At 43.2% G+C, this 10,252-nt stretch overlaps 1 protein-coding gene across 1 annotated transcript in view; it reads left to right on the plus strand.

Annotated features, from left to right (window-relative positions):
• EXT1 (exostosin glycosyltransferase 1) overlaps positions 1-9,134 on the plus strand; it is a 176,131-nt gene extending 166,997 nt beyond the window's left edge. The window contains exons 8-11 of the mRNA XM_023921407.2: positions 1,022-1,111; positions 4,767-4,927; positions 5,923-6,094; positions 8,665-9,134. Coding sequence (XP_023777175.2) covers positions 1,022-1,111; positions 4,767-4,927; positions 5,923-6,094; positions 8,665-8,850 — 609 coding nt within the window. The 3' untranslated portion in view covers positions 8,851-9,134. The remainder of the gene's footprint in view (positions 1-1,021; positions 1,112-4,766; positions 4,928-5,922; positions 6,095-8,664) is intronic.
• The last annotated feature ends 1,118 nt before the right edge of the window (positions 9,135-10,252 follow it).

Raw genomic sequence — 10,252 nt, forward strand, 5'->3', positions numbered from 1 at the left:
TCTTTTTGATCCAGCTTTCCCATCTATTTCCTATTACTCTGAGGACTCTCCTGCTATATCTTTAAAAAGCTTATTCTGTATATAGGTTTTTTATATATATAGAATAGTTTGAGTTGGAAGGGACCTTAAAGACTATCTAGTGCTGACCCCCCTTCCATGGACCAAGAAACCTCCCATCAAGTAGATGAGGGTGCTCAGAGCCCTGTGCAGCCTGGCCTTGAACACTCCCAGGGATGGAGCATCCACAGTTCCTCTGGGCAGTGTTACAGTGCCTCACCATCCTCACAGTGAAGAAGTTTTTTCTAATTCCTAATCTAAACCTACTCTCTGTCAGTTTAAATCTGTTTCCCCTTGTCCTGTCACTGCATGCTCTTATAAAATGTCTCTCTCCATCTTTCTTTCAGGCTCCCTTCAGGTACTGGAAGGCCATTTAAGAATGTGACTTTTTAAAATGCTACCATGTCTGTATAATTCTTCACTCAGATAAAGTTCAGTTTGGGTTCTTCAGCATATTCTCCTTTTCTGATGGAGAATGTTGCACCATCCTGGTAGTATTACATCCTTCACACACATCCTGGGCTGCTTGGTTTCCCAGCTGTGTAAGCTTATGAAGGCTGAAAAGTCCTTCTCAGCATTCATTACCTTTGATCCTCACACCCTGTAGGAGAGCAAAGGGACAGTCATAGCCACCAGGGAAAATGTCCTCCACAAAGAAGCTGTGGGTACTTCTAATTATCAGTACAGACCTATGCTGTTTGTCACTAAAGGAAAGCAGCCTGTTGCAAAGAGGGAGGTCTGTTCAGAAATTACTCTCAGATAGAAGGTGTAGGCTGACTGCTGGGGTGACAAAAATGACACTCCTTCACTTTTGAGCTGAAGGGTCCTTTCCATCAGACAGAAATATGTCGTGTACCTCAGACATGAGGAAATAAGAGTGAGGAATGAAATTAAGTATTTGCCTTGGAAATGAGCCCTTCAAGTGATTTTTATTTCCTCCCCTTCCTGCCTTGGATACCCACAGGTTATGAGCAGTCGCTTCCTACCCTACGACAACATAGTGACAGATGCAGTGCTAAGCCTGGATGAGGACACCGTGCTTTCAACCACTGAGGTAAGGGTCTCTGTTGTCTTGGGAGTCTGCTTGGCTCCTGGGCTCAGCCTGAGCACAGCAGATATGCTCTTCACTTGGCTTTGCCAGTGAGCAAATGTTACAAGATTTCCTGCTACACTCCTCAGATTTAACGTGTTGCGCTTGTTTCAGCAACCCTGCCACTGCCTGCCATCAGAGGAGCTTTTCGCCCTGGTTAATTGGCTCATCATTAGCATATGGTTCTTCCGTTCTTTATTATTTTAGTAACATAGCTGCAGGCGGGTGTAGGCTGCCAAGAGCAGTCAGCTTTAATATTCTGCTCTCACTTTTCTGATTGGGGCAGCTTCCCCCCCACGTTATCAGGAGGGTGTAGGTGGAGAAGGAAGGCTTGTCAGCACAGGGGGACTGCTATCACTCCAAAAGACAGCACTGCCACCCTAGTGCAGGATTTCACTGAGAAATGCTCTTTCCCTATTGTGTCAGCCCATAAAATTGTAGATCTTTGCTAGTTTAGGTGCTCGGGTGTCTGTGCCAAGAGCAAGATAGCACTAAGAAAAGAAAAATACTGTAGAAAACCAATTTTTACAACTGGGATGAGTATTGATTTCTAGAACCTCTTCCTGAGAACCACAAGGGAAACCGATGACAGTTTATATAGAGTGCAATATTTGGGAAATACATTATTAATGATGGCCAGGGAATAGCTTGAGAAACTCGATTTTCTTTTGTTTTCCCTTTTTTTCCCTCCATGTTCATGGTCATTCTGCTCTCCCTACTTCACCTTGATAAAAATGCATTTCTGTCAGTGATGGGGATCTTTCACTGATGCTGCCACTACTTATATGTCAGTGAAGAAGTGTGTAACATTAGTCTTCAGTCACTGCTATATACCCTAAGATGTCACTGAATTTGTTCTAAATGGATGAGATTGCAACTGCTCTTCTCCCTTGTACAGATGTTGTGCTGTGGTTAGACTGCTCAAGAAACAGCCTTCATAGCCCTCTTTCACTTCAAAAATGAAATAAATAGTTGACATTGAGCCTGTTTGATACCAATGCTACACCTTGGTAGTTTCTGCTAGATGAGGAAGAATATGGGTACTGCCAAAGCACTTGTGTGCGAAGCCCTGCACAGCCCAAAGAAACCCCAAAGCAATAAAAGGCATTTCTCCTTGGGCTGTACTTCATAAGCAGGTTGTTGCTCAGAATGAAGGGTCCCACCTCAGCTGCCCTGGGGATCATGGTAATACCTCTAAGGGACTTCATTGCACCAACGGGGTATTTACAGCAATCCAGCCTGTGGATTCCATGAGGATTTAAGGTTCTAAATGGTATTTAGTCATCCTCCAAACTTCAGAGTCATACAGGCTTCTGGAACACATATGAAATAAATAGTGTTTCTCATTCAACTTGGCCATGTTTTACCCTAAACATTTTGAAGCACAAATACTTGTTGTTGTGTGAGACAACCTATACTTTTCTTTGTGGCTTTGTTGCTTTGTTTTGTTTTCTTTGTTGCTCCTGTGAGCAACTTGCAGCTGATGCTGTGTATTTGCACAGTGGGTATTTGCTTTACGAGCCCCCTGGTCCTTGTGCTGCAGATAGAACCAGCTGGCCAGCTCCTGCTAGAACCCACCTTGCAGCTCCAGCATCTCTGCCAGGGTGCCAGCACCAGCAGCTCTGTTTGGTGTCTCTCCATGAAGAGCTGGGGGACCTCTTTATTGCTTCACTTCCCCCACGGTACAGCTTGCACAAATGTGATGTGACATTTTGAAACTTAGCTGCTCATGGAGGGTTGTGGTGGCACAGCTACAAGGCCCAGAAAAGGCAATTTAGAAACATGGTCAAAGACAATCACATTCCCATTGAGTACTACTCCCCAGTGTAGTAAAGGTTTTCCATTCTCAGCAGAATGGTGTGCAATTGTTCTGTGAGAGGAGCTGTTCCACTCCCACCACAGAGGGGTGTGTGCATGGGAAGTCATTAGAAATCAGTGTGGGTCATGATCCAGAGGTTTAATAGACTGCCAGCTTGGTTGGATTTTCCTGGTGATCAGCTGAGAGTGGTAGTGCTGCTGGAAATTACTTAGGATGAGACTTGAGGGGCTTTTTTAATAAAGGGAGTTTTAGGTGGTTGCTTTAGCACATCTCCTTAGTGCAAGGGCAGATAGTTGAAATCACAAGAGAGGGCACTGGGTGCAGCAATTTTATTATTTATTTAAGTTTGAGATCCTCAGACTTCTCTAAAGAAAACAGATGTCACGTTTTATGGGAAAGGCCTTTATAGGGGAAAGAAACCCTTCAGTTCTTTCATGTGGTATTGATTTGGATGAGATCAGAACTATCACAACGGTAACTGGTTTGTGCACATTGTCTTTCTGGTTAGCCTCAGATTCCTTGAAACAACTTAAAAGAAAATAACCAGGCCCTAACTTTGTATTTCAACCCATGTGCAACTCTTCTGTTTCATAAAAACACTTGTAAATGTGTGAAGTCTGACAGTAATCAACACAAAATGTGACTGTTCTCAGAGCAGCTATTCTTTATCTAACCTCTACACCCTTAACTTTGACTGCGTTCTTGGAAGGCTTTTCAAACATTTTTGGGCAAAGTTTTAGGTCCCTCTGGTACTGAGGGGAGCCTAATGTGCAGTGCAGAAACAAAGCCCTCTTTTTTTTGAGTTTGACTAGGACAATTAGAATTGTGTATAACTCTAATAAAGTTTCAGCCTAGCTTGAGCTCCAAAAGCCAAGTTGAAGGGGAAAGACTGCCAACCATTGATAAAATCTTTCCCATATGTATTTTTAGCAAACTCTTCTCAAATGTAATGCTTTTGCAAACTACCCCAATCATCCCTTTCCTGGTATCACTAGATTTTGTTCAGTAGGATCATGGGGTAGCAATTGAGTCCTGTCACTTCTCAATTCTCAGAGATTTGAGTTATTAAAATAGTTACAGCAAGACAATAAAATAAAAAAATGCCATTGGCAGTATTTGACATGCTCTTGTCAATCATACAATATAAAGCATTTTTCTTAAAGTTCAGGTTCCTTATGCCATTTAACTAAATGGGAATTTTATTTTCCTCTTTATTAAGCTATATGGTGAACCTTTTTGGTCATATTGACAGTCTTGAAAGTATGACTGACATGGTCTTCAGAAGGCTCAAAACAGTTGGAAAATATAAAAGGACTCCACACTGACTGTCTGTTTTATTCTCACTGAGCTACCTTTACCATTTAAAGTGTTGATTTTCCTGATTGTCCAAACTCTTTGTTAACAGTGATAAAATGGTAGGTGCAATGCATAAAGATGTGTAGAAATTTCAGTTTACCACATAGCTATTACTCCTTGGTGTTGCACCGAGGTATAAATACATGCACCTACACCCTTTCTTTCTGTAACTTGAAAAGGTTTGATATGTAAAGGGCAAGCTTGAAAATGTTAATGTAATGCTGTGATGCTCTAGACTCCCTTTAACAGGAACCATTAAAATGTGCATAATTATAGGGCAAAATGTCAAGCAGTCAGTTTAATTTACTTATGAATACACAGAATTACTGTTTTGCAACAGTTCCAAGATTTTGAATCGCGAATTAGTGGCAAGGCAGTATTTTGTTTTGTTGACATTTGTTGAAACAGTTTTGGTATTCATTTGGCCTGTACCTTTGTCCACAGGTGGATTTTGCCTTTACAGTTTGGCAGAGCTTTCCAGAGAGGATTGTAGGGTATCCTGCACGCAGTCACTTCTGGGACAACACTAAGGAAAGGTGGGGGTATACCTCCAAATGGACTAATGACTATTCCATGGTATTGACAGGAGCTGCTATTTACCACAAGTAAGAATCCAGAGCATCTGCTATCCTTCTTCTGTATGAAATAAAATAGTAAAGAGGGAGTGGGGGTGGGGTGTGAAGAACGTTCTTCCGGGGAGGGGAAAAAAATGGAAAGATAGTAAGTGGGTCTACTTTTTATGGGGTAATAATTTAAGTTCTTGGTTTAGCTCTTGGGATCTGGTAATCATTATTGCACTTGTTGGGTCTCTTTGAAGTCACTTGTGTTTTGAGGCAGTCGGACTGCTCTTTTTAACATCAGGAATTACACACTTCAAAGAGCTCCTGAATTCATTAAGCTGCTTGGCTGAATGGCCTGTAGCATAGCAGAAAGGAGGTTACTTCCAGACCAGCTCTGGGTATGTGTTGGCTGACAGCTGCAGACTGCAAAGTCTTGTGGCTACTCTAGAAATGTAGTACAATGGGCATGTGGCGGCTCAGCATATTGCAGCATGTTGGAGAAAACCTATGTTGTTAGAACTTCAGCAGACCAAAGTCCTCTCTACATTTAAAGAAAAAGAAAATTCTGGAGTCTGTAATCCACACCCCCACAAAGGAGAAGACAGCCCACAGGGGACGATACAGACCCAAAGGAGAATAATTTCAACATTAAGAATGGTAGTAGGGCAGTTTTAATAAGAGTTCTTTCCAACTGAACAGTTTGGAAAGAAAATACGGATGATAAATTCATCAGTGTTCTGTTATTGCATTGTAGCACTGTGGGGCTCCTTCCTACTTATCCATTATCTTGATACTTAGGCCCACTTTGTTTCTTTCAGCCTGGTTGCAAAAGAAGCATATGTTCTCTTTCTCCTTTAGCATTGTTTACTGTCTTGATGAGAAACTGATTTGGTTTTCCTTCTTGTTGGAGGGTGAGACCAAAGAAAGGAAGTGCTATACTGGGAGTTGAGTACAAAACTTGGGTCTTAATTGAGATAGAAATGTCCTGGATACCTGAAAGCCCAGTGACTTGTATTAATAACACTGCTGTTGGTTTTCAGATATTATCACTACCTGTACACTCATTACCTGCCTGCCAGCCTAAAGAACATGGTGGACCAACTGGCCAATTGTGAGGACATTCTAATGAATTTTTTGGTGTCAGCTGTGACAAAATTGCCTCCAATCAAAGTAACACAGAAAAAACAGTATAAGGAGACCATGATGGGACAGGTATGTAAGCACAGCATGTTTTAGCAGTCGGGAGGTATTGATAATGTAACAGGTTCACTTCTAGGTTAGGCATAAAGAGTGATACAATTCTGTCAAATATTTTTTTCAGTTTTTAGTTTAGCAGAACTGTAAACAGACTTTAGGTATGTTATAATGAAGAAAAAGGAAAAACAGTAACACACATCTACTGTGGATGCTGCTTCCCTTCTCAGTTTTCTGACATGGTGTTATTCATGGCGACCCCAAACTCCTGGAACTCATGATTGTGGTGATTGAATTTCAGTTAAACTCTAATTTTCTAATTAAGTATTCTAGACCCAAGACCTAGTCATGGAATGCTAGAAGCATAAGTAAATTCTAGAAAGATTTTCTATTTTTTTATTATTATCAATTAATATAATGTACCAGACTGTCCCTGTGCTATTTTAAATTATATAGTGTGATTCAAGCACTGCCACTGAACTGTCACAACAGATAATTTGTGATATGCAAGTGTTTTTTCCCCACAGGGAACATTTTCTCCCACAGTCATGCCATCACTCACTAGCAGCCATGAAGTGCTTGCTTTAGGTCCTCTTCCAGCTACTGGATAAGCCTTTTGTTATTGCAGAAGTACCTCTAGTAACAGGGATCCATGGTAGTGTGGGGATACTTGTCCTACCCTGTGTGAGAGAACAATGAGGAGAATAGCAAGTCCTGCAAAACCTGCAGGTCCTGAACAGCCTCCCATCTGTGCTGCCATGGTGTCTGTGATCTCAATGCAAACAGTACCATGATTACTAGGGGGCAGGTGAAAGAAGGGCCCTTGATTCTCCCCTCACATTTTCTCCTGATAGCGTGACTTGGATCTTTGACTGGGGAGTTGCCATGCCAGTTTGTAAACTCCATTATCTCTGTGCCACTGCGCTTGCACCTGAGGTATTGGTAGCATTGGTAGCATTCAGCAGTTCTGATTCCTTTGGGTGCCCAGGAGACCTCCTGTGAACAAGAAGGTGCCATCCAGAAAGTACCCACTGCTTCCAGTTTCAGCTTCACCTCTCCACAGGCTGTGCTTTGGCTTTTGGCAAAGCCTGAGCATTCATTTTTCATCTTGCAGCACGGGTGACTCGAGTCAGCCAGGAACTATAACTCTCTCCTAAAGACAAGTTGTTCCTGCAGCTTTGGGAAATGTAATGGACCATGTTCATAATTTCTTGAAAGACAAATAAAAAATTAACATAACCTCAGTGTTGTGACAGAGATGAATAGTCATATGGAAATTCAGTGTTAATGGCCAAAATATCTGCTATAATCCTCCAGCAACAAGCTTTTCAGTGGCTTCTTCAGTGGCTCTGTATAATCAGGAGGCTGTAATCAATGCACATTATAACCTACCACTTGAGCTAAACTGGACAGGCTTGGACCAAGATCAAGTCTGGTACCACAGTCATTTGGCAAGTCCCAGACTTTATCTGTTTCTTCATGTTTTAATTTACATCCTTTGACTATGAATTTATATTTGTTTCTAAAGTATAGTAGAAACATAAGTGCTGTAGAGAGTTGCATGGGAAGTGGCACAAAAAAACCCTACATTCTCAACATTCATACTTCATCTTAAATATATTTTTTAATAGGTTTTTTTTTATAAACATAATAGTTTTATTACATTTATAAATGTTGTCTAGGTACAGACAAAGAACAATAGCAGCTTTAAAGCTGCTAGGGCCTTTTTTTCCCAGTGCTGCTGAGTTTTAATGGACTTCCACAGGGATTACAGCTGCCCTGAACTTAGTAAAATCATGCCAGAATATTTTGCATGTATGCAAAGACCACGGTGTTTTCCTTGGGTCAGAGTTTAATATGATGTAGTGTGGGACTCCAGTTCATTTTTTGTGTAGGTGGGACAGTGCTGTCTGAAGCACTGGACTCGTCCAGTGGGATTGCTGGAAGCACCTTGCTTTTCACTGCAGGGCACCTACATGCATGAGTAATGCCAAGCACATAGGACATCTACTCAGTTACAAGCTGGTTGAAACTACTTGCACATAAATTTTTGCAGATCTGAACTACAAAAGTTCAGGTTTGACCCTGAAAAATTGTTTTCCTCCTATGGTAGAAGACCATGGGCAACAACTGGCCTGGGCTTGAGCGTGCACCTCTGCTGGAAAGCAGTAGCCTTCTTTTTTTTCCTGGTGGTTTTTAAGAACTTGCTGTATCTCTGAAATAGCTGGAGGGTTTGAAGAAAAAAAGAGTGAGGGATAGGGTGAAATAGAGTGCTGGCAATATTTGGGAGGGCTGCCTGTGGGTGTTGTGTTCCACAGGCTGGCTCATGGTTGAACTCATCTTTCCACACTGCCTCTGCTGTGTTTGGGAGGTCAGGGATTTCCAGCTCAGCAGCACTGGATCTGCTGTGGGCAGGGTGTTCTTCCCCCTCTTTGAGCTCCCCAAACAGGATCCAGCTGCCGCAGAGCCACGCGCCCCCGAGCCCTGGTGCTGCTGGGCACCATGGTGTTCACCTGGGCCAGCTCCTGCCATTCCCTCCATCCTATGTGCCAAGGCCAACTCTGATCTCTGCTCTCCTCTCCTCACAGACATCCCGGGCCTCGCGCTGGGCCGACCCCGACCACTTTGCCCAGCGGCAGAGCTGCATGAACACTTTTGCCAGCTGGTTTGGCTATATGCCGCTGATCCACTCGCAGATGAGGCTCGACCCTGTCCTCTTTAAAGACCAGGTCTCCATCCTGAGGAAGAAGTACCGAGACATTGAACGACTCTGAGGACGCTGCTGAGGGGGCCGAGCCGCCCTCGCCCGTGTGGGAGCCAGACTGTGCCACCGACAGCGAGCGCCCGACCCCGCCAGCCGCGCCCCGGCGCCGGGGCCCGCGGCTCCGACTGCGCCGAACCGCCGGCAGGCTGCTGTCGCTGAGACTAGGTCGTGTACAGTTTCATTATGGAACATTAAATAATTATTTTTGAAATGATTGCTATGCAGGTTTAAACTTTTTTAATGATCAAAAAAAAAAAAACCCTATTAAAAACAGAGTTCTTTCTTTAATCAAAATTGTGTTGGTTGTGAATATTTCAGAGCTGCCATTTCTTTCTTTTATGCATTTGATTGTCAATGCAATTTTCATTCCTTTTTCCCTGCACAGTTAAACGCTGGAATCTCACTGGGAGAAAATGCAGCAGGTTCAGAAACAAACCGAGCACAAACAGGGCAGAAATGAAGTATTAATATTCTACTACTGACTTTTTTTCCCTGTTTTCCTGAAGCCAGTAGCAGCCCCTATGGCTAAACTCCTTTGGACAGCTGGAAAGGTGGAGAGCTGCCAAGGAGCCAGATGAGAGGGTAGATCCTTCTGGTTGGAGACCTCTGTTTTAAAGGCAGTCAGCCTTGCCTTGAAGGGAGAGAGGAGCGTGACATGGAGCACAGGGACACACGCACAGCAGGGCTGCAGGGCCATGTGTTGTGCTCAGAGAGGCACATCCCAAGTGTCCCTGCCCACGGATGGCAGAGCACCCCGGGGCAGTCGGCACAGCCAGCATGGTGGTCCTGTGGGACACCCAGAGCCTGTGCAAGTCCCTGCTGTGGGCAGTGGTGTCTCTTGGCAGCTAAACATCCAGAAGTAGCTTCGTTCTGAGGGTAAAAGGAGTGTTGACAGAAAGCAAGAAATCATGTTGGTGCTTGCAGTGCAAGAAGTTGGCTTATTTGAATCAAAGCATGGGCTTCTCTTGTTTCCTTTTTTTTTTTTGTTTTGGAAGTGCAAATACATAGAGAAATGTCCTCTTGGAGGTCTGACACCTGAAGTAGAACTTATGGTCAGACACTGGGTCCTGGCAGCAGTGGTTCCCAGGCATGCTTGGGGCAGGGTGATTCACACAAAAAACTTGCTTCTGAAAGATGAGTGCTGCTCATGCTCCAAAATGGTTTTAACATTTCAAATATAAGTATTTTTGAATTGAAATTTTCCAGATGTTTATTTCTTTGTAATCCTTCGCTTATTTATGGGTTTCTTTACATTGAAGAATGAAAACAGGAGCAGTGATTTGGGTCAGGAAGATGCCACTCCAGTTTGCTAAGAGAATAAGCACTTTAAAAATGTTTCCAACTCTCACATTTTGGGGTGCTCTGTAATTATCCCCATCCCAAGAGGAGCTCTGTTAAGTCACAGCAAGAGG

The sequence above is a fragment of the Cyanistes caeruleus genome, chromosome 1 (genome assembly GCF_971803275.1).
Source record: "Cyanistes caeruleus chromosome 1, bCyaCae1.hap1.1, whole genome shotgun sequence".
Taxonomy (NCBI): domain Eukaryota; kingdom Metazoa; phylum Chordata; class Aves; order Passeriformes; family Paridae; genus Cyanistes; species Cyanistes caeruleus.